General features: G+C 39.9%; 1 protein-coding gene and 1 long non-coding RNA gene across 2 annotated transcripts in view; one reads left to right on the top strand and one right to left on the bottom strand.

Moving 5' to 3' along the window:
• Positions 1 to 1,743: 1,743 nt before the first annotated feature.
• LOC309588211 lies at positions 1,744 to 4,289 on the bottom strand. Its single transcript, XR_014227710.1, has 3 exons — positions 4,201 to 4,289; positions 3,460 to 3,753; positions 1,744 to 2,187 (listed from the first exon to the last, which is right to left on the bottom strand). It is a non-coding gene; the product is annotated as an uncharacterized lncRNA (long non-coding RNA).
• A 336-nt stretch (positions 4,290 to 4,625) lies between these two features.
• AFTPH (aftiphilin) overlaps positions 4,626 to 25,196 on the top strand; it is a 71,158-nt gene continuing 50,587 nt past the window's right edge. Inside the window, 2 exon segments of the mRNA XM_082307181.1 lie at positions 4,626 to 4,746; positions 16,305 to 18,108. Of these exon segments, the coding sequence (XP_082163307.1) occupies positions 16,336 to 18,108 (1,773 nt within the window). The 5' untranslated portion in view covers positions 4,626 to 4,746; positions 16,305 to 16,335.

Genomic DNA, 25,196 nt, shown 5'->3' with positions numbered 1-25,196 from the left:
TAACAGTAACAGCACAATTTTTCTTTTACTGACTGTTGCCCATTTAGAAGCCAGTGGAAAGTGCGTATTATTCATTCAGCTAGCTTTGATATTGCCCACCTTATGAAACCGCAGCTACAATTTTCATGTAAAGCTTTTGAGGTTGATTGGTGAATTCAGTCAGACAAGCTCTTTCTGCTTGATAATGCAGTAGTAGGGGTTATTTCAGCTATAATGGTCTAAGATAAATGCAGTTTTACTGAAATAAAAACATTTCAGAGAAATGTGCCAATTCAGTTTCATGTCAGGATACGAAAAAGTCAAAACATTCTGTGAACATAAATTGCAATGGTTTGATTTCCTGGTTTCAATTTGCTTGATTTTTTACATTTCACTTCCACAGAAAAATTTAAATTAGTTAGCATTGCATTGACAATAGCACAAATGAAAGCCTTTGGCATTAGTGAAATGAAATGATCTGGTAGGTCCATAGACCATTTAAAATTCATTCTATGGATAATTTCAAATCTTCAAATGTCCAATTCAATTGTGAACTTAAAAAAAAAAAAAAAAAAAGAGAAAGAAGGAAAAATCAAGCATCACAATTTCTCAGGTAACAGACTACCTAGTTTCTGATCAGCAGCATTGCCAGACTCAGCAGAGAGGGAAGCAAGCTGCCTGAAGTTTGAAGATTTATCTAGTCTTTGATTACAGCAAGTTTCTTCCTCATACACTGAGCAGGGAAGCCAGAAAAAGCTTGCACTGCCAGGAGCCATGTTGTACTGTACATATTTTTTAAATTAAAAAAAAAAAAAAAAAGAAAAAAAAGAGAAAAAACTGCACTATCCACTGCTAGCAATCCAGCATCTTTCAGAAGATATTCTGCATAACACTACACAATGTATGGTACAGCTTATAGTATAAGTAAAAGTTACATTCAGGAACCATGTTGTAAACTCCAAAAGGAGAAATAAAGCGCTAAACTGTTTCCCTATAAATACTCAATTTTCTTGAGAATTATGAATGACGAAGTTTTATGAAGGACATGGATGTAGACCATAACAAGTTCTCCCTGCCATCCTCAATTCCCAACCCAGGAGGAGTGTCTTGAGCCTCCAGACCACGCGGGTTTTTGGGAGACAGCCTTTCTGAATCATCTTCACACACCACGATACCTTTTTCCATTTGAGACTTCTAGGAAGGCTGCGCCCTCTCCTGGCAGATTAGGATTCAGCAGCAGTGACTGATAAAGCTGCTTTCCTGCAGCTAACAAGTCAAGGCTGGACCTCAGAGGTACCAAGACCAGTCCTGCTTGACTTAAAACCTCTATTGCACTGTGCAGAGGGGCTTCACATTGAGATTTCAAAATTACAAAGTTTTTTCACCATGCTGTAAGAAAAGAAATTGCTTGGAAGTATACGCTTTAAAAAACAAAACACCATATGTTTGAAAATGGATAGACTATCACTCTAGAATAATCTCCAAATAACATAAAGTGTTTACAACCCATGCAATTCTGTAAAGGAAACTTTCATCTGTTGAAAATATAACCTTGAAATTAGTGTTGTAACCATGGATTCCATTTCAAAGAACTAATACATAATATGGCTAATGCTATTATAAAGAGTCAGTCTGCCTTCGTAAGCAAATGTAATCTCCTTCAACCAGCAAAGCTTACGCGGGAATGACTAAAGAAATCCCACACATCTTGTCAGTCATTCACATTACACCTAAGTGAAGATCACCTTCATTTTTTTTATGTGGAATGCTTACTTCTCGTCTGATCCCGCATTCAAGTTAAATGAATTTTACAGACTCACAACTGCATACTGATTAAAGCTTCTGGTCCTAAAAACTACTAAATACCACCCAGAAAGAGAAGGAAATTTGCTGCTGGTCAAAACTGGTAGGGTCCATTTGGAGGGATTTTCTGCCTTTCTTTTTAGCTCAGGATATAAGTCACTTCCTCAAATCATCTGGGAATTTTACTTATCAAGTTTCCTTCTATTTATTCTAGGACCTAATTACTGATGCTGTTGATCTTTTTGGCTCTTTTCCTGTGGTACGTGGTTGTGCTTGTGGCTTCGGTCTTTTCCACAGAAGGGCTTTGTATTTTTTTTTTATGGTGCTGGGGCTCAGGTTGCTGTCTGAGGAGTTTACGGGAAGTGTGTTTATTCCATATGTTCATTCAAATCATTGATACATCAGCTGTATAAGAGAAGAGAATTATTAAATTACCTCCTCTAATTATATTATTTACAGTGTTGCCATAAAGATTATTAACACTCATGGCCAATGACCATCAACTAAAACCAGCTGGAACGGGAAACGATTCTTCATGGACTAACACTACACACTGAGGTATATTTTGGGCCCCTGAAACTCAACAGCTGCTGCCAGACATGGGAAGAAATGATCTAGTTTGTAGATTCTTCTCTACACTCTTACGATTTGTAAAACATGTTGTTGTACATTGGGTAAAGGTCAAAGATCTTTGCTAAATTGCCCTACCTTCCAGTTCCCCCACCACTTCTCCTTCTGTCCTGCCAGGTCAGCACAAGCTTTACACTGCATTTCTGACACTAAGCTGAAAAAAAGAAAACAGCCGCCAGGCGGCGAAATGTAATACTCATACAGCCTCATTAATAGTCACACAGCCTCATTAATAGCCACCTGTGATTATCTTCAGCTACTGTAACAGGATTTCTAACGTAACAGAAACATTGTATTAAAATGCAATTTCCCTGTGCTTCACAAAGGCAAAAAATTGCTTATTAAATTAGCAGATTAATTATAATTACTCTTGAATGCTTTTGAGGCATTTTAATTCCAAAAACCGATCTCAGACATGAAAAGTTGTATGAATAGCCTTGTTTTAAGCCTTCCTCAGCCAAACTACTGTGTGTTTAAACATATGCTTAAGCCTCTATAGGAACAAAGCTTTAGTATTACACTTTGATCGCTATTTTATTATTGTAATTTGCCAGCATGTTGTAACTGCTGTACAGTGTTCGGGTCACTACTGTCAAAGGATGCATAGCAGGCTTTGCACATTATTTAAAACCATGTTATGCATTTTTAAAGACCTAATGTGCTGGTAGTTCTGACAATATTCACCAGTACAGTTTAAACAGGTATTAGAAAACAAAAAAATAAAAAGTATTTGAAAAACAGAAACATGCATGTGTTGCTATTTCCCATTATTTCATTTAGTGGTTTTGCTGTAAATGTTCTTTCACCTATGAGGTCAAACCATTGTCTACTTGTGCTCCTTGGGAAAAAGGGCAAGTATGATATATATTAAAAGAAATATTAAAATTACGAAAAAAATAGAGTATTTCCCTGTATGCCTTTTTGACAGTCTTTCTACTCCTTTTTATAGAATTTGCACAACCAACAAGCAAACAAAACCGTAAAAAGGCAGTTCAACTAAAGCGTGATTCGACCGGTGTTGCGCTTACAACTAGCCTATGTACACACCTTCCCTACGAAGCGTAGGCACATATGAATCTCTTTTTCCAGAACCAAATTTGCACCGAGCTACTCTTTGACGGTGGTCACTCCGGCAGACCCTGATGGTTCGGAGCGGAGGCTTCGGGGCGATGCAGACAGGCCCTCCGGGACTCCACCTGGACTTTGCAGCAGTTTGCAGACTCTGAAGGAGCTTACTCCTTGCTCACAACCAGACATACAAGGAGGAACAGCAGTATGGCAGCCTGTTCCACAGCTGGGTTGCTGGATCATACATACGGGATCAGACTACTCCCCCCTAAACTTCAAAGGGACGAAAATTTACAGTGAGCAATTTCCTAAGCAGAAATGCTAGCCTAGCCCTCCAGACTTGGAAATTAAACCCTCCCACAGCGCGGGTACAACCACGATCGTGTTCGCGGCGGCGAAGCTCCGCCGGGGCCCTCACCCCGCTGCGACCGGTACCACAGCAGCGCTCCCGGCCGCCAGCTCGCCTCCGGCCACCTCCCCGCACCGCCGGCCACCGGCGAGAAGGCATTCGCCCCAAATTCCCCATTTCTATTTTGGATGGGTTTTTTTTTTATGTCACCGCTTGTTTTCGGCGCCTCTCCGCGGGCAAACCCGCCCCCCATCACGGGATCCCTGGCACCGAGCACAGGCAGCCCCAGCGCAGGGCTTCACCTGGCGCAGCCCACACGACACCCTTGGGGGAAAAGAAAAAAACAATAATTAAAAAAAAAATTAAAACACCTCATATTGCCTACGCCAGGGCACGGAAAATACCGCAACCGGCGCTGCCCATTTCCTCCCGAGCTCAACATGGCGGCCGCGGCGTCCCCCACGGCATAGCCTCACCCCTCGTCCAAGATGGCCGCCCTGCCGCGGTAGAGGCGGCTCGCCAGCACTTAAGATGGCGGCTGCGCGGCTAAACCACCGCCCACCTCACCGGCGGGGTGCAGGTATGACCGCAGCAGTGCCAGTCGCCCGTTCGTTTCTTTATTTACGTGCCCGCCCCGCCGGCCGCTGCTGGAAGTGACGCGGCTCCGGGGGCGGCGGTGCGGTGCCTGCCGGGAGGCCAAGTGGGCGGTGGCGGGGCAGGAGGCGGTGGCCGCCGCCGGGAGGGGGCCGGGCCGCAGCGACGCGGTTCCTGTTGCCGTGACATGGGTTCCCCCTCGATGGCGGTTGCCGCGGGAGGCCTCAGATAACCGGCCGCGTCCCCTCTCCCCTTCCCTCCCTCCCCCTCCCCGCCCGCCGCCATGCCCGCCCGGGCCCCGCCGCCCCCCGCGCAGCCCGCAGGTAAGAGACGGCGCTGCCGCTACCGCCGAGCGGGGGAGCGGCTCGTTTCCTCCGGGCCTGGCCGGAGAAGGGCACCCCCTGCCCCGCGGTGGCGGGCGGGGACCCCTCGGGGCTTCACCCGGGGGGCCTGCAGCGGCCGGGCCCTGTCAGGGCATCGCGCTCTCCGTCCTTCCCCCTCCATCCTCGGGGGAGGGCGGCGGGGCCGGGCCGCCCTGCCAGGCGGCGGGGCCGGGCGGGGCGGGGGGTGAAGCCCCGCAGCGCTCCCCTCGCTGAGGCGCCTCTCCCTCGCCTCGTCCCGCCGCAGCCGGAGCGAGGGGTCGGGCCGCCGCAGGGCCGGCCTCCGAGCCGGGCGGCTTTGTCCTGCGGCGGCGGGCCCCGGGCGGGGGTCGGGCGGCGTTATGCCGCTCCCCGCAGCGGGCGCTTTCCCGTAGCGGCCCGGGGCGGGGTGGCCGCCGGCCTGGGGCGAGCGCCCCGCGTTTTCGTGGGGTTCGGCGGGGCCGCAGCTGGAAGAGAGGGCTCGGTCGCTTGTGGTGTGGTGCAAGAAGTTAAGCTGTCCTGTGTGTTTGGTTTTTCCCGATAAGCTTTCTTTTTTAAGGGGCGCGAAGCGTGCCAGTTGCTAAATGCATCTGAAGATGACACGCTGAAGCAGAGTTATGATTTTATTTTATTTTTCTTAGAAGTCACGCCGTTCTAAAATGGGACAAAATTGCTGAAATGCTTATTAGGTCCTGACACTTAAGTTTGCCATTGTAAGTGGCTACCTGATGAACCAAAATATACTTTTTCCGTAGAGAAGACAATTCCTTAAACCAGGGGTTAAACCTTGGGATTCCTTCAAAGTGTCGGCAAGTTGGCTTCTTGATGGTGACAGCCCCTTCCTTCCAGCTTCAGCACGGAAGCTGAAACCTTCGGAAGTCTGATGTTCCTTTTAAAGCAAACCTCTGTTCTTAAATGAAGGGAGCGTGTAGAAGAAGCATCGTTGACAAGAGCTGTACTGTATTGGTCGTATAAGTTTTGTTTTCATGCATGGTTTACAGCGTGATGTGCTTCATTAGAAGTTATTTTTTTCAGCTGTTGAGTTCATGGTAAAGTGAGTTTGATGGATGCTGGTTTTTAACTGGGCTGGTCCTTGGAGGTTGAACAAAATTAAAAGTATTTCTTCCTTGTTTTATTCTCTGGACGTATGAACTAGACTTGGAAAACCAATTAGCCTACTTTAAGCATAAAAATGTTAGGTTGTATTGTCAGCGCACACAGCCGTTTGTATGCATGCTCATACAGCTAATACGAAGGTAGTGGTTCCTCTTCCTGAAGTTGGAGCTGTAGCTGGAGGAATATAACATTAATTGGGAGAGGCAGGGGAAGAGGTGAAGTACCTGTGGATACTGAGGGATTGTTTGTTTGGTTTGGTTTTTTTGAAACATCCCTTTCATATCAGTGAAAATAAACAGCATAAGTTCGAGGATATGAGAATTTAAACTTAAAAATGCAAACTAACTGTATAGTAAAGGGTCTTCAGAAAAGCTAATGTGGCTATGGTGTTTCCATTGCACGTAATGTTTGCATGAAGTGCATATTGTATGACCTTCTAAGGTCGTGTGAAAGTATGACCTCTTCTTTTTACTTCCTTAATTTGTTTCTAAGTAAGCAGTTGAAGGATCTCGGCCTCAGTAGATCAGTTCATGCTGTCTGATTTTTTTTTTTTTTTTAATTTTTATTTTGTTTTTGCTCAGATCATTGTTTCTTTTAGCAAAGGATTTAATAGTCTATAAAATTCAGAGTTATACACAGTGAATCATATTTGTGTTACGTGTTTCTGTTGATGAAGGCAGTGTGTGATCTTACATTTATATTTGAAAATTTCTTTAGTAACTTCCTAAGTTAATGCAAGCGTTTTAACACCCTAATTACATAAAATAATATTCTGAAACTTTCAGTATTTTGAAAAGACTTGTCTTTGACAGTGGAAATAATAGAGCAGCTTAGGTGGACTTCTGTCAACTCTTTGCCCTTTCCTCTTGAAATATTCATAGAGCTCTCCTTGCAGATATGTAGTGGTATCAGTTGGAAACCCAGCAGTAAAGAAATTGATGTTGGATATGTTTGTTTTCACTATACTCAGCAGCATACTTTTCTTTCAGATACTCATTACCTTTTTTGACAAACTGTTCATTCCTTTCTGTGCTGTTGTACTGTTTGACAACTTAAACTACGTCTTTGTGAACGTTACAGTGCAATGACATGCTAACCCTTTCATGGGTATTCAAAATACTCATAACTTTTCTGGATAGCCCTCTTAAGAGAAGTGTCTTTAGATCCTACTCATTGCTACATTTCAGAAATTTTGTCAGTTAATTTTATTTTTCCTTTGTGCAGAAAACACAATGTGTAAGTTGCTCCTATGCACACAAAATAAGGTCTTGAAATGTGCCTTGTTTGAAAACCGATAGTATCATTTCCAGTAGACTTTCTTCCACACTAATGTCTTTAGCAGTTAAAGTTTTGGATTGATACTGCAAGGAATGTTTCTGTATTGGTACCAGTTGCAAGGTGATGTAATGAGTCTGCTTTTGTAAGGCAAATAATTTGCATTTTTCAAATCCAAGAGTCCTGTTTTGAAAGAACCACAAGGAAGGGCAAATCTTGTCTTTGCTTTAGTACGTTTGAAAGTAGGTATTGGGGGAAAGAAATGTGAAACCTCGAGTTCATATGTCTATTGAAAGGTGATGGAAAATAGATTTTATTCTTTGGAGTATTAGGTGTCCCTCCTGTATTGTTTTTAACATGAGATGTAGGTGGGCTAAGTGATGAATAACGTAAGCCTGTTCTTGCTATGTGTGTTTAACTTGCTTCAGTCAGGGTTGGTCCCCCCCCCCCATCCTTGTTTTCTGCATGTTGAAGAAAATATTTTTTCACTTAAAAACAAGCAGAAGTTTGCAGTAATGGAAGGAAGACCTATGGCTGTTCTCCCTATGCAACTGTATTTCCTCTGCCAAGCTGTGGGAGAACATTTCATGCACCAGAGTGCACCTCTGGGCAGTTGTAATCTGCTCTTTACTGTAGTCTGTGTGAAGTTTGAAGGGTTTATACGTGATGGAGAACATACTCCTCTGTAAATAAATCTCAGAGAACAGTTGACCTTAGGTAATCTAGTTCTAATACTTTCTAATCCAGCATCTTTTTATCTTAATTTAGAACAGGTTCCCAGCTAACAAGTTTGAGGGTAACATCTAGAAGTAGGTTTTCTCACCAAGTTGAACACTGTTTTAAAAGGAATTTAAGAAATGGTAAGAATGAAAACATCCCAGTTATGTGTTACTTACGACATCTGTCTTTACACATTGTATGGATGTGTTCTGTACATTGGACACAAATATTGTGTTCCCACAGAGCCAGATTTTAAACCTGATTGACTTTCCCAGCCAGTTGTGTTTGCCTATATGAATTAAAAACATGCTTACAACGTTTTCCCCTCTGTCTGTTTACAGATTTAGGTACAGACAGTGTCTTTATTTGCAGCTGTTAAAGCAGGTTGGTAGATTTTGAGTTGAAGCATTGAATTTTTTTGCTTATAGTAACTTTATAAAAATAACCTCATCTTTTGGTTTTGAGGAAGTGATGCTATTCTTGCTTAAAAAAAGAGTTTCATGAACTAACGCAACATTTAGATTCATATTTTTCAAATGTTCCTCTGATTCTACAGCTAAGCTAAAATGAAATAGGGAGAAGTGAAGCAGCACAACTACTGAAAGTATGTGTTTGATTGCTTCTTTGTACAATCTAACAAGTAAGACTTAAAGGAAGATATCTATATCCCATGTCTGTTTAAATTTCACATTTGTGCCACCTAACTTAGTCTTCCTGTGTTGTCAGTGATGAGAGGAAGAGGAGCGCTGTCAAAGAGCTTTGAATCTTGCATAGGCTGAATTGTCTGAGGATGCCCGGTGTTTACTGCTGGCCTGGGGAGGGCAGGAGGACAGGAAGAATGAGCTGCCTGAGATAAGTGCCTGATCCTGATGGCAGTCTCCTGAGTTTTCTTACTTGAATGTTCATTTTACGTACAACACTTTCTAATAGAAGGTGTCTAGCATATTCAGTGTTTGTTGAAACCACAGTAATGTACAGTGGTATTGATTAATTCCAAATGTCAGGTAATGAGAAATAAGGCTTAGATACATTTGCCTTATTGGAGCTGGAGAACATTGTTTTCCTCAACTCATATATGTCCAAGCAAAAAAAAGTGCTCCGAAACTGCTGCTTTGGGTAATGGACCTTCTGGCTGTAACAGCATTAGATTCAAAATCGAAAACATTGATTTCTTGGAGGCTTTATGAAGTAAACATATTCTTGTTGTATTTTGTCTGCTGGTAACTTATTCCAAAAATAAAAGTAAGCTTATTAAACCAATTTAAGAACATATTGACTTCAGCCTGGACAGTGACTTTCTCTCTAGAGTGGATTTGATTTGTAGAAATGCTGTTTTAACAGACAGGCTCTCCTTGTTTACAACAGCCCTTCTAGAAATAAGTTCTCGGATGCAGAAGAACTGTAAATCCATTTTCCATTGTTCATAAGCCAATGAAAAGGCAGAGTTATAACAGAAGAGGAGAGCTTTTCCTACTGGAAGCCAGCATTTTGCTGTAATGAGAAGTCTAAATCTGGTCCTTACTGTGGTATTTTTGGTATCTGCTTGAGGAATTCCCTTGCAGTAGAAGAGTTAAATGTTCTTGGAAAGATCAGATGCTAGCAGCTAATGACTTGAATCCATCTCCTTGCCATTGCAAGGCTTTTACTGTAGGGCGTTGCAGTAACATTGTCATTTCTGTCATGGAGATCTTGATCATGCCATTTTTTTATTATTTTCTTTTCTTTATGCTTTAAATGATGGGTTGCTTAACTCAGCTTTGCTTTCAGAATAATCCACAGCTGAGAGGTTATCCATTGCTTTGTTAATATTCCTCTTAAGTTAAAGGGGACATTCTGCTCTGAAAGGAGTTTCTGCTTTTGAATTTACATGCCTCAGGTATTTCTTCAGAGATATTCTTTGTTTGTGGCCTCCCAGTTTTTTAGGTCTTATGTAAGAGCCAAACATGCTATTTCAAGTTTTGCCTTAGAAGATACGCAGAGAAGGAACTATTTATACCTGCTTTTGTGTATTGTAATTACATTGTTCTCTTTGCTACCATGTCTTTGTTAGGCTGTTACTATTATTCTACAAAAAGGTAATGAACAAGGATGTGATCTGTGTGTGAGGAAAGCAGATATTGTTCCCTATTTACTGCAAGCAAATCATAAGATACCCTGGTTTGATAATAAGTGTTTTAGAAACCTGATTAGTGACTTGAGATAAAAGAAGCCTATGTATTTTGTCTTTCCAAATCCTTGCCCTATCAAAACTTCAGTCAACTACTATTCTTATCATTTCCAGCATTACTGATTTCTGTTTTCTCTCTTCGAGTGTTTTAATAATCTGAGTTACATTCTTAAATTCTTATGACCTTAGGAAAAAAGGTTTAAACCAAGAGCTGCAATAACAGAATTGAATCTTACTTTTTTCTTTAAAGTAAAATGTCAATATGTACTTCTAAGTGTATTGGTGAATTACATTTATACTATGAGAACACAATTCTTTTAATAGTGGTTTTTTTTTTTCTGGAAAACGTTGGACAACTGCATGTCACGAGGAATTGATGGAAATCCATCGTCATTCTAATATTAAACTACTGTGATCTGAAAAACTTGCTGACACTTGTCAGCATAAATCTGTGATTGTGGCTAAAATAATCCAGTCTAAACATGAACACTTAAACTTTACTTTAAGGTGCAAGGTCTGGGTTGTTGTGTAGAAGTAGCTGCTCTGTTACGTGCAAGTAAAAACTATTACAGTTTCCTTCAAAGAAGAATCCTTACTATACAGTGTGCTGAAAAATCGGTGGTTTCCATTTGTTTGAAATTTGCATGTTTCAAGAACGTTTAAATGAACAGATAAGTGCATGTTAACTTCATAGCTGACTTTTAAATTTGGGAGTCAATTCCCTCAAAAATATGGGGAAGATGAATAGTCTGCATATAGGTCATAAATTTGTTCAAATTCTACTTTGAGTTAAATCACATTTTGGGTTAATCACTTGAAATACAAGGTTTACAAAATTATATAGCCTAGTGTCTTGACCAAAAATATGTCTGAGTTGGGTGTAAAGTACTACAAAAGATGAAGCCACAGTTCCAGCTCTTAGTCCCTATTAAAGATGCCAGACAGAGCAGGGAATAACTAAATAGATTAATAAACGAAGTTGTTGTTCTGTTAGACCTGTGGGTTTTCACCATGTTAATGTTCCAGTGGACGATAACAAGTTTGGTTCAATAGTTTACGGTTGGCAGGTGGAACACTTTTGAAAGTCGAGAAAAGGGATCATAATGATATTCTTTCTGAAGAAAACTATATTAAGCCTAAAAATTCCCATGCTGTTTGTTATATTTCAAGGAGAATTGGGATTATGCCCCATTAAAAAAAATTATCACTAATTAGTCAGTCAAGGGGAGGGGGAATACTGGTATAACTCTTTTTCCTTCTGTTCCACTTTGAGTGTGATATTATTTTGAGTTCTGTAAACAACAATTAAATTGTGTTAACCTAACAACCTTACAGTCATATAATAGATTCATACATTTTGGAGGTCTTTGGCTTTTAAAATGCAGCTGTAACATAATCAGAAATAGCTGACATTTTTTAAAAAAATATACGTAAGTTCGTACAGTTGATTATGCAGTTGGTTCTTATGGGTTAAGCTGACTAAACATGTTGTAGACTATCAAACCTATGAACAGATTTTTAAACGCACACTTACTGTTCCTTGCAGATCCAGTTTTGGCAACTGTTATTGAAATGTATCTGGAGCAGAGTATTGTACTACTGGACTGCTGCTGTGTAAATGATCCCTGTGATGTTTTAAAAGTGCTTTGAAATGAAAAATTGAAGGAAGCTTCTTCTCTGTGGCAGAAGTTGCAGGAGAGAAAATTTTTAGATGGTCAGAGATCTTCCTACATGTTTGATTGGGCTTTGGCAGCCTGCTTCACCCCCCATGCAGCCTCTTCATATTATCTTTGTCCTGTGCATTCCCCTACTATTCTTGTTCTTTGCCTCCTTTTTTTTTATGTTAACTGGAAAGAAAAGGAGCCTTGTAGGTAAATTCCCTTTGACTGTGATGCTTTTTGCTCTCATGTTATTCAGTTTGTTTTCTAAATGCTGCATCTTGGGTTTTCTTTAGATCATCCTTGCCCCTAAGGATTTTCTCAACTCTATTATGATTTATTTTTAGCTGAGGATAAGATAATAATACAGTAAATGGTCAAAAAAAAATACGGGTAGAGTTGTTATGTTGGATAATATATGGAAGTATGTCCAGTGCAGGTTAAGAATTAATTTTTGTCAGCATTTCTTGTGTGAGATCTTCTGATGTCAAGTGATGGAGCAGTTACTAATACAGAGCTGAACGTGATATTTCAAATAACTCAAGTGAAAACCAACTTATACAAGCCTATAAATCTGAGAAGATTTAAAAATAAAACAAAACATGCCTGCTTTTTGTGAAACATACAGACAAATTTTCTTTTTAATGGGGAAGTTCAGAAGTTTTTTTTCCAAGACCTCTGATTCATAGTGTTAAGATATGTCTTTGAGATACAGTTAAGAAAAAAACTTTGTTAGGCTTCATTGTTTAGTCTGAGTTGTGATGACTGCAGTTTTATTTAGTTTGTTTAAGTAATATTGGCCTGTATAATGCATAAATTAGGAGGTTCATCAGCATCCTCCTGCATCTATTTCCTATCCATAAAGCTATGGTAATCTAGGTAGGCCACTGAGCTGGCAGTGCTTCTTAGCCAAGCAAAAGAGTTGCAGCTGATCAAAGTACTTTCCAAGATTTTAGAAAACTTTAGGCTGTAGGATTACAATGTGGATTTGTTTTATTACTGAACCAGCAAAACTGTACTTTAATGTCATTCTCTATGTACAGGGTTATAAGTTTATATATTTGCCAGTTGAAAAGAAATTTGAGGTTGCTTCTGTCTTCAGCCTTTTCCTTCCCTTCTCATCAATAAAAGTAAGGTTTCTGGGAGAGGGAAGGCTGGTCTACCTAGATTTAATCTCCTTTTTACTTGAATCTAGTTGCTTGCATGACTTGATTATTCTAAAACTGTTTCAAAAGAAGAAAAATCTTATCTGTATCCATTTGGAGTTATTTTATATATAGCATGATACTTTTGTGTTAAACTTGATCTTTATTACTCATGCTGCACAGAAAGCTTCAAGACTGGGTCTTGTGGACTTCTGAAATCTTGGTTTCGAAATCAAATGTGTTAACTTCCCAGCTTTAACTTGTGTCAGCACACAAGAATTTGACTTTCTTAAGCATATAATGTTTTATAGAGTGCCTATTTGAGAATAATTGGAATATTTAGGGATTTTAACTGGATTTCTGCTTCGAATTTCTGTGCGTTTAGTTATATGGCTTTTTCTTTCCAATGTAAATCAACATGCTGTAGAACTGTCAATTTCTATTTTAAAATCTTTTCTTTCTAAATGGCTTTAGAGATGTGTTTTAGAGGGCTTGTACATCTCTGCCTAATAAAAAATAAAACATCTAATTATGTGATAAAATTACTGTTGAGGTGGCAATGGCTTCAATCATACTGCTTGGTCTTGGTCAAAGAGCTGCTTATCCCACCCTCTGGTATTATCCCCCAATGTTTTTTGTAGGACTCCTGTTTTCACCTTCCCTCTTTTCAGCCATTTCATTGTTTCTGTTCAAGCTCCTTTTACATCTGGGATGATGAAGGTTTAGATCCAGTCAGTGCTGTCCTTGAAACAGTGTTGAGGGGTTTTTTTGTTTGTTTAAAGAACTAGTTTCTTGCCTTTACAGTCCCTTCAGCTTTTGTCACATGGGATAAGGTGATAAATACTGTGTCAACTGAATTTTCCAAATAGGTGTAACAATTCTTGTTAAATTTCAGGAGGTTTAATAATAAATTTATGCTGTTGTCTGCTGAGATTCCACTGGAGACTCGTGAACTCAAATTTAGTTACAAGGGATGAGTTGTTAAAAGCAAATAAACCCACTCCTTTTTTAATTTAAAAAAAAAAAACAAACCCGAAGAAATCCTTTCCCTTTTCCAGGGATTGGGGCGGGCGGGAGTAAGGGGAAGGGGGTAGGGAGTCCCATCCTGATTGATGCAGTTTTCTCTGTCCTTTCTCCTAAATGTCAATGTGTTACTAAAGAACTACTGATTCATGGCCCTAGGAGTCATGAATTCCAGATACAATGCCATTCACTGTTGAACCAATTCCCCTCTAGCTTTAAATAGTGCTGTCCCCAAGATAAGGTACCTTGAGATGAACACAGCTAATGTATACCAATATCTACCTAACTGGTCTTTTTCTTTTTTTTTCTTTTTTTTTTTTTTTTTCCCCCCCCCCTACAAAAGAACAACCAGCACTTCCACCTACCAGGGCATATATTTGTGTATAGCATATGGATCTTCCTCTGCAGTAAAACATTCAGAAAGCAATTGTAATCTGGATATACTGTGTGTTTAATCTTAGTGTTGATGGTTGACCGCAGTAGGTCTTGGAAATTTGGATATAAAGAAGGAATGGCTGCTCTGATAGTTACAAAGAAGAAACGCTAATATTGTATTTAGATTGAAAACCCAGAAGCTTGGAAGGTGAAGAGGTTGGAGTAATCTCAGTGGTAACTCAAAGTCACACTCTACAGACATCTTGGAAAGGATCTTTACATTCATGTATGACATTAAACAGCAATTGCTAGACCTTGATGTAAAAGGGAGAGTGCTCTTGAGAGATGAGGCCTCTGCGATAAGAGCTATTCTCTCAAATACCTTGTTAAGCAGCTGGTGCTGAGTAAGCCTATGTGGGAGCTTGTTGACAACTTATTCTTTATTCTACACAAAATTCCTTTGCAGTCGTCTTCAGTTTGCATGTGATGTTACAAATTACTTCATGGTTTCATCTGATAAGCATGATGTTCTTCTATAACTGCAAAATACCCTTTTAGAAAAAGAATTGTAGGTATGTTAGTCACCTTAAAGATGCCAGACTTTCCTGGCAAATACCAGGAGTTGTTTGGCTCAAATGCTGTGGTATGTTGTGCTTGAGAAGAACTGCAGAGCTTCATTTGTTGCTGTTGTTATACCCTTCCTGTGCTGGTGTTTAGGTGCATGTACAAAGTCATTTGCTAAAGATGTTGGAGTTAAGGATCATGTTTTATCTGTGTTTCAGAACTAGTATTGTAAAGACTGCGCTTATTCTGGTGGTTAGAAATTCAAATATTTGCTAATAGGAGTAGGTTGTTTCCACTCTTTCTGTAGATGATGCTTAGTATGTTGCTACAGTTTATTCATGACAAGTGTCATTTGAAATGAAAGAGCTTCGTTGTAGCTCCCCCTTTAAGGGCTCTAAGGCATGAACTGGTTAAGTGATGTGTACAATTGTGAATCTCTAAATAGTAGTAGTTACTACTTCATTAATTACACACAATACTGAAAAAAAAAAATCAGGATCACTCTTTAGGAAAGAAAATTTTCTATCCATAACTTGCTTGTTACTGTAATGGCTTTCAAAGTTAAGATAGAGTCCTTAATCTGTTTCTATCTAGGCCATGGGAATACTTTCTTCTCCCCCCCTCGGCCCCTGATTTAGTGATTTGCATTTTATGGGTAATCTTGTTCTGTTCTGCTTTTGAGAATAAGCTTTGATGGAGGAGTTTGTTTTGCTCTAGGCTTTGCTGGTGCTCATAATGGCATTTCCCAACTGGCGGTTCGTAAGACAAAAGCAGGCTGGTGGCAGCCACTGTGGAGACAGCGCGTGTTGGCTTGCGGTTATGAAATCCAAAGAGTGAGGAGACCTAACAGAAGCCCATGAATCAGTAGAAAGAAACTTTAAACAGTAGAGCAGCAGATCATAGCTAGTGATTATAACAGCAGTTCCTTCCTCCACTTCTTCACTGTTTCAAAGCTTAAGGAAGCATCTTTCAGAGTCTTCGAAGCTACTGTCTGAAGGTCCCTTAAGTACATGACTGTTGAGTCATAGTCCATCAAGTGGCTTAATTTCTGTTGCACAGTTAGCTGAGCACACTGAGTGTGGGAAAAGATGGATCAGGGTTATTGGCTGGTTTATGAATTGCTGGTGATGGGAGGTGGAGAACTGATGGGTTAAAACTCAGATTAGTTGTGTTGGCATGTTACACCACAGCTCAAGACAAACATGATTCGTGTTCTGGCATTTCATCACTGTCTGCTGAGAATATGATCATGTAATAGTTTACAAGAGACTTGAACCATCCTCAGTAGGTTCTTTGTGACTTCTAAAACAAAAGAATTGGTTAGAAAATGGGTTTGGGGAATGTTCCTTTCTCAGATCTAATAGGGACGTTGACCTATATGCACACTTTTAAAATAAAATGTGAAACAGTAAAAATAAAAAGTATGAGGTGACAAAAGCTAGCCAAATTCTAATATACTTCTTTTTTTCCTTATTACAGAAATACATTAACTTTGAAGTGGAACTAAACAATGGAACCAGATATTATTCGAATGTACTCCTCATCCCCTCCACCACTAGACAACGGAGCCGATGATGATGATGAAGATGAATTTGGAGAATTTGGAGGATTTTCTGGTGTAAGCAGTGCTGGTGTAGCTTTTGCTGATTTTGATACACCAGACTACAGTCATCCAAAGGAGGAGTTTATACCCACAAATCATTTCATCCCACTTCATGATTATTCTGACAATGTAGCTAGCATTGCAACGTTCACATCTGTTAAAAATGTTAAAGATAAAGACTGCATTGCAGAGCTTCCTACTCTTACTAAGGAACTTTCTGATATGTCAGCTACTAGTACCAGCAAAGAAAAATCTAAATTTAGAACTTCAGGTACTGCTTTAGAAGATGTAAACAAAAGAGGGGAACAAAGAGACAACACTGGGAAATCGGAGGGTTTTTCTTCTCATATCATTAGAACTGGTATAGCAGTTGAGAGCCAGGATGAGCAAATAGATGCTTGTAATGGTGAGAAACTTCCATGTCTAGAGATTCTAACAAATGGATTTGCAGCATCAGACCCTGTAAATCCTCAGGGAACAGAAGATCTAGACAGTATCGGTGACTCAAAGGGACTGAAAACTGTTAGCACCCATAGTACTGAGAAAAATTTGAACTCAATGCCTAGCTCAGGTGAAGACTTTGCAGATTTTGCTACATTCTCAAACAAAAAAACAATCCATTTAGAGGGAACAGGACCTACAATATGCGGTGTTCTTAACGAAAGAGACTCTCTGAGCATTCAGGAGAACAACAGAATAAACAGAGTAACTTGTATTGAAGAAGAGGTTTGCATTTCAGAAATTAGTTGTGAACAGGGTCCCTCAGCACTGGAAGATAATGAACTTGCAATTTCTAGTACGTCTCGAACAACTGGAAGTTCAATATGCACTACTGAAAATGGAGAACGCAGTGGGAGGAGAAGACAGCATGGCACAGAGAATGGCAAAGATTTCACTAGGCCTGATGACTCTTTGGGAACAGAGGACATCAAGGCTGATAAGATCCAAAGCCTAAGCAGTGATCCTGCAGGAGAAAAATTGGATGATTCTGAAGATCTTAAGAATGGTGGAAGTAGCACTGAAGTTGTAGCTTGCAGTGACACACAGGACGATGATTTTGGTGATTTTGGTTCAGTCAGCAGTGCATCTCCCACCTTCATTAATGCTCAAGAATCGATAAATGCTCTAGATTTAGAAGGAACTTCCGAACAGCCCACACATATTAGTGAACCTAATGATGAATTTGGTGAATTCAGGGACACAAATACTGTTTCTCAGCAGCCAGCGAGGTTGGATCAAGCTGAACTAAATCAGACTGCTGACACTTTAGAATGTGATACTACCAGTAAAACTTCTGGCTTAGACTTCCAGCATACTACTGAGGTAGCAAATGGTGATGATAGTGAATTTGGAGACTTTGATTCAGTGCCAAAACCTCAAGATGAGAGTGTTGCTTTTCAGGACTCTGACGACTTTGCAGACTTCAGTTCAGCAGGTTGTAACCAAGCTACAGACTGGAATGCTTTTGAAGATGAACAAAAAGACAGCTGTTCTTGGGCTGCCTTTGGGGATGAGCAAGCTGGTGAATCTCATCACAGAAAAGAGACGTGGCAGTCACATAGGACAGATGCATCTGCCAGGATTGATGGTCCAGCATTGCACAAGACTGACAGTTTTGCTTTAGCGTCTTTCCAAGGAACTACCAGTAAGCAATCTCAAGAGCCAGCACCTTCAGTTCAGGTAGGGGTGTGCTTGATTTTGTTCAGTCTTGTTCTGCTCTTGTGCATGCAGCTCTTCCTGGTTCCTGCTTCTGCGTACAACAAATGTTTGGATAGTCCTTGTTTGTCTTGTGGGAGAGATTTAATTTGGTGGGTGAGACAGGCTGGTATGAAATAATATGCTGTGTTTGCATCTTATATCTTTTGCACTGTTACTTCCTGCAGAAAAATGAGCAGGGTATGCTGGAACTTATGTGCATGTGTTTTGACGATTATATGTGATCCTTTACATAAACTGATCAAAGGAATAAGCCATCATAAACATTTCAGAGCCTGTGATGGTTCCTCCCTTGCTTCATCGTTTACTGCTTTTTGAGGGGGCACTCTGATGTTGCCTTTTCATAAAACAGTGGTGTGACTGGAAGCTGAGATAACTTGTTCCCAAAATTTTTCATCACCATTCTCCTTCATGTCTTCAAAATCTGGTTTAAAATAATGACTTGATTTGTAAATAGCTGCACTCATTTGCTTAGAGCAGAGAGCATGATAAACTATGACCTATGGAGTTCTGTCCCTGGTATTCCAGCTCCTGGGAAGTTAACCATTTAAAATGTATTTAAATAAAGGTCTCTCTGATACATTAATTGTGGGAAGCTCCACGTTATAACAACATCACAAAAACGGGACTGATGATTTCTTAAAGCTGCTGCTATATCTAATTAGGAGTTTGGGGGAGGGTGAAGTAGATAGGTTTATTTCTTACCCCCACCCCCTAGTGTTTCTGCCTTAGTTGCTAAGTACGTATTAATTCCTAATTAATTCCTTCCTAAGTCTTTTCACCAGTCATCTTTGAGATCTGTGCCTGTTTATAGATAGATAATTTTTAATATTACTTTTATGAAATTCTGAGCAACAATTTGAGTTTAAAATTCTCTTCAGTGCTTCTTTTTAATCATTTCATCCCATGTGAGTAGTTCAGAGTATGCTCCATCTTTTTGAAACATGCAGCAACACCAGCAGTAAAAGGTATTAGTGGTAATATGTGTCTAAAAGGTTTGGATCTTCTCTGGCAATCAAAGGAAATAAGGTAAGTCCTTTCTTCCAGGACCTTGCGTAGGCTTGGTGACAGCCCTGCCTCTTTCCATTTCCTACCAGTGACAGGTGAAATGGCCCTTCAGAAGAAAGTTGTGCCAGCCAGAGCTTTGCAAGCATCAGCAAATGGAATGGAGCTTTTGGGGCTTAGCTCTGATTTCCTGTCATGTTAAAAGGTGTGAGCCTCAGCTCCTGACACATCCTTCTTGCTGTTTTGTGCAATGACTAACACGCCAAATTTCAAAGTGGCTTCATGAGCCAAAAAAAGACTCGCAGGTGGATTTTTGTGCCTATGCAAAACCTTGCTCATCATCACCTGAATGTGTGGGTCCATTTCTCAAGTTGAAAGCACAAATCTATTGTTGCCTATTCTGTTGGTCATTCACCCATAAAATTGGAGAGTACTAAGGTCATTAGTGCAATTAAGCTAAATTGTTCCTGTGGCCACTTGAAAGACTGTCCAGAATCTGACAAAGAAATGAGGTGGGGAGATGATTCTAGTAAATCATCCATTTTTCTAGTTAATCGTGCTATTAAGGGATAGCCTGAAGGTTTCAAACGCTTATTTTTACTTACAGTTTTCCATAATTTTATGATGGAGTTTCAGTAGAAAACACTTCTGAATGTAGATGTTTATAAAAGCAGAACCTTCAGAGGTTCTGTAATTTTTTTTTCCCCTCCCCAAGTCTGCCTTAACAAAACATAAAAGCCAGGTTACAGTGGAAGTCCGTCGGTGATCTGTCTTGAAATCTTGCAGTACTTCAGTTAGATAATAAAGCAACTTTTAAGACTTAGATTTTTTTGTTTGTTTGTTTTCATTCCTTCTTTTTATACTACAGCCAGTTGTGACTGTTTGGATAGAAAGTGATGTTCTGCCTCCCCTGCCAGTGAGGAAGTACAACCCAAAGAATGTTGTACACAAATAAGCTGTAGAGGAAGTTGACCTGGATATGTTTTCTCTGTAGCAATAGTTTCCTTAGCCTTGCAATGACTGTTAGTTGCTACATTATTTTTCAGTTAACTCTTAAAACAATAGTTTTCAAAACTTACTTTGTATTCTGTAAGTGCTTTAAGGTTTGGAAGGGTCTATTGAAACCTTTTTCTATTTAAAAAAAATGCTTTGTTTTAACCTTAAGTAGTAGTTCTGGTTTTAATCCATTGAGCCACAGTTTTAGTAAGTTATCATTAGAAACATTGAGGTTAGTTAAGTCAACATGAGCCAGCAGACAGTCCCAGTACTTTAAGTGCAGAATCTTAGTAAAATTAAACTCAGATTTTGATCAGCTTCCTTACTTTCACTTAAGAGGATGTCACTGAGGTCAAACCACAAAACACAGTTTTTTAAAGTATTTGCTGATCTTCTCTTTCCCATGTATTAAAGTTGAGTTCTGGAGCTGTTTGAGGCAAAAGCGAAAACACATGCATGCAAAATAAAGCTAGGGAGACATAAGCAAATAAAGTTGTTTATTACCCTGGCCAAAGAAGGATAAGGAGGAGTAGATCACTTGCATCAATGTATTGCTGGCAGATGTAGAAAGTACTTGCTGTAGCAACTTAAAGGGAGGAGGCTGTGCAAGGGAGAAATACTGCACGGGTTAGACACTTGAGATAGATGTGAAAATTGAGACCTTGGCTTAGGCTAAAGTTTGACTGCGATCATTTACAAGATACGGTATACACTTGATCTGTAATACTGAGGCTAGGAGAGTCACTGTAATGTGGTAGTGAAATAATTTTGAAAGGTGCATAAACAGAAAGACCTTAATGTAATTCTTTACTTCTCAGTTTTCTGCTTTTGTATACTTAGCCAGCAGCATTACTGTTTAAATGTGGAAATGATGTATACAGCAATTTTCATCCATCCAGAATGCAGCATGAAAGGAAAGTTACTTACCAGTAGCTCAAGTTCACTTGCCAGTGGTTTCTGCATATTCTCCTTTCTGTTTCCTTAGTTTGTGTATTCTGGATGTGGAGGCAGCAGCAAAATTTTGTGCTTTCTGCATATGGTCTTGATCGTAAAGTATTTGTCAGGCAAACTGCTTTAAAGATTGTGGATTTGATATAATGTTTAATTAAAAATTAGGCTTTGCTTGAATTCAACTAATTAATCCAGTTTTTCTTACAAAATATAGAATGTAAAAGAAGAAAGCAAGGGAAACAAGGTCACAAAAATGACTTTATATAGTGACATGTAGTGGCAAAAAGATCATTATGTCTTTTGTCCTTTGCCTTTGTTCTTTGGCTTTCTGAATCCTGCACACGATCTAAAACGTAGGATTTGTAACATGCTGACCTCTTCCATTCAGTAGGGTTGCGGGAGGGGAGAAGAAAAAGGGCATGGTATATGGCATTCAGTTAGAATTACTGGAAGAATTTGTAATCCCTTAGGGAAAAGTTCCAGTTTCAAAGGCTGATGGACACAGATATGCAAACTGTTACTTGAACCCATATTAATACTACCATATACCTTAATCATTTAATGTCTTTCTTCAGCTGAAAAATATGTAATATTTGGTTTCAGTATAGCTGCAGGTTTGTATTTGAGATGTGCCTTTGTGTTCATTAAAACTGATGTAGGATGTAGTAGTGGGCGAACTGGTTGATCTAACAAGTTTTGAGCGAACCTGCGCTGTGCCATATGCATTAATCCCCTTTATGTGATCGCATAACACACTACTAAGTTATGTTTATAAGGAATATAAGGCTCATAGCACAGCTTTTTCCATGAGATAGTGTTGAACATTAGTCAGTTGAGGGGGTTACTCTGCTGTATTGTGCATTAAGAATATATATAGGACTTAGGCAGCAAAGCACAAGAGCAGTTATTACCTATGGTAATCATGTGGGTGGGTAATAGGGCTGTGCCTAGCTGTGTTCAAGGAGTATAGGCATCTCTAGAGGAGGAGGAGATGAATAATGGCTTGGTTGGAAGGCCAAAACTCTTACCTGATTTAGCTGAGAGTTAACAAATCCTGGCAAGGAAGGGAAACCTGAACAGTCCTCCAAGTGGGTTTTAAAATCCTCCGCTTATTAGAGAGCCTGTGCTCACAGGCTCTACCTCTTCAGATTAATCAGACAGTGTGGGTGATATACAGTTACTGAGCCATAACTATGCATTAAGGCAAAGAAAACCCTGGATCGCTGTCACTTAGAGAGTACTTTGTCTTGGGCAATGAATGAAGTCATCCTCTTGGAAAAAAGTAATTATGACCATAAAGACTTCAGCCTCCCAGTTCACTAAGATAAATTAAGATAGTGTTGGCTAAATTAAGTTCAGACAGTTGGGTAACAACTTGCAGTGTAAATATATCTGTCTGGAAAGGTTTTGGTTTTTTGGTTTTTTTTGTTTGGGTTTTTGTTTTTGGTTTGGTTTTTTTTTTAGGTTCATGGCATGGTTTTTAAGTATGTGCAGCTGAATAACAGTAGAAAACAGACCACTAAAAGTAGCCCGTAATTGCTGTATTTCAGAACAGGCTGGCTAAGGGGATCTCACAAAAGAAAATAGTTTGGGACGGGATTGTTTTAGCATTTCTGTTTATATATCACAGAACAAAATTATCTTCCATTTTGTACACATAAGTTTCATCTGCTATGCTTCCTCTCAGAGCCTGACTGAAAAGTTAGTACACCACCACCAGATAATAATAACATGACCAACTGAAATGGGAAATAAGTTTTATGTAGTCTAGATAAATAACTGTTAAACTTCACTTTGCCTGCATGGAAGATGCAAGGTTTGATACATTCTTTAAATGAGGGAGAATACACGTGTGAGCCTTCCAGCAAGAAGGAGGGAGACAACTTTACGTTTCCACAGCGAACTTCCCTGTGGTTTATAACTCTCTCATATCAAGCAATGAAAAGACCATAGAAATCGTTGCCTTCTTTCTCAGGCCACTACATTTTCAGATTTTCTTTGCGGCTGAGCTCAAGATCTTTATAGTTACTGTTTAAAGATATGTTTGGGGGCTATTTAGAACTATCACTGCCATCTTATAACTCTTTAAATTATTGTAAAAATTTTTACTCTTCATTTCTCATTGGTGAGGATTTTTAGCTCTTGTGGCATCATCCTTGATTGCATAACTACATAGCATCCTCTTGCTGGCTTGTAAATGTCAGTTTAGGACCAGTGTTTCCATTATAAATTACCTGCGGGAGTAAAAATGAAACAATTCACTTTTTTACCTCTAAGAAATTTATGTCACCATCTTAAATGTAACTGCTTTTGGAGGGGAGGGGGGTGAGGGGGAAGGGAGAAAAGGTATCATATTTGGATCATGAGAAGTTAAACTCGTGTTCTTCGTAAGCTCTGCTTCTCCTCTTTACTTAGGAGTTTTTCTGCCTGCAGCTCTTCCCCCATTGCTTCTGGGAAGGTGCTCTGTTTGCTAAGCAGAGCCCGCGCATCAGAGAGACATAAATGTGGAAGGCAAACTGATTCTTAGGTTAAGCAGTCCATAAACCTTTCCAAAGAAAAAATTGCCCATGGTTAACTAGGAACTTAGTGGTTTGTTTATATGCATTTAGTTAACTCTTCAGATTTGTTTCTTCATGCTTGAGCCCAAAAGATTTTGAGACCCACTGAGGTTGATTAGTGTGTTCCCCATGGTGAGTTGGATCCATTGAAATGAGTTTCTCAGCTCCCCTATGTTAACTGCATGGTCATGTAGTCTAGCTCTTAAAGAAAAAACAACCAACCAACCAACAACAACAACAAAAGACCCCAAACCCCACATGTGATGAAGATACAGGAGCATATGGCAGCTTAGCTCCACACAGGCAAAGGTGTTGCTGGAAAATATGGTTTGGTTGTTAGAAAACCCAGCAAAGGGAGTTTCTCATTTAACCTCTACTTTATTTTGTTAAAATGGTCGTAAATACCTGTGTTAGGCACTCTCCAGAGCAGTGAGTTCATGATTTTAAATAAATAAATAAAATCTGTCTAGTTAATGAGTTTCATTTCTTGGCTTCTGGCCACTGAGCTTTGTTCTGCTGGTTTTTTTGAAAGCCTTCACTCGGCTTCTGAATTCTAACTAGAAGCTGATCATGTCCATATGGACTTTATTCCTTTCCTAAATTATACATTTAGCATCTTGGATCCTTCATATGCTCATTTCTGTCTCCTTTCTCATGTTTTTCTATTAGATAAGACTTGAATATCTCAATATTCTCAATAATTTAACTATTACACTGGTTTTATTTATTCTTAGGTCTCCCAGTTTTGCATTCAATAGATGCAAGCAGCCCAGAGCTTGAGTGCTGCTTCCTTCATAGCCTCTTTTCCTGGCAGCGGGAAAAGGAGGGCTGAAGGTGACCTCTGCTTTTGACTCTCTCCCTTCTTAAAATACCTCTGAAGGCTGCCACAGCAGAGATGCTGCAGGCTGTAAGCGAGAGTGGGATGGGGGAAATGAGGGATTGCATTGAGGAATGGGGCTGTCCCCTCCGATGGGAAGTGGGGAGGAAGGAGGGACAAAGTGCCACTCCACTCGAGCTTCCAGCATGAGAAGTTCACTGGATGAGCTTTTGTGTCTGCTCCGCAGCTCATGTGTGATTGGGACTGTAGAGAGAAGCAAGAAGTGTGGTGTTTTGTTTTTTTTTTTTTTTCTCCCCTTACACATAGAGTTCCCTGAAATTTCACCCAGAGAAGCTTTGCAGGAGTCATATGGTGAAAATTTCAGTTCGTATCAACTATTTCTGTAGTGTAGCCCAAGCACAATGTCTTTATGGCAAGTTTTAGTATCTCCTTTTCATAGCTCTCAAGAGAGGTTGCTGCTGTGGAGGCGGCTGGGGAGGATTTAGTGGGCTGGCTGGGCAGTGTAGATTTGCTGTGTTGAAGGAGTTCATTGATTCTATAGTCCTGTGGTGGAGAAGAGAAAAACAAATTCTGTAAAGTGAGTACTTTGGCCTTTCAGCTCTGAGGGCTGGATCTTGCCCCCTACTTAAACAGCCAAGGAGATAAATTCTAATCCTGTGGTTATCATTTTCACTTGAAAGTCTGTTACATCTGTGGTATTTTTG

The sequence above is a fragment of the Platalea leucorodia genome, assembly GCF_965183815.1.
Source record: "Platalea leucorodia genome assembly, chromosome: 3".
Lineage (NCBI taxonomy): Eukaryota > Metazoa > Chordata > Aves > Pelecaniformes > Threskiornithidae > Platalea > Platalea leucorodia.
This window is presented reverse-complemented; position numbering and strand designations above follow the sequence as displayed.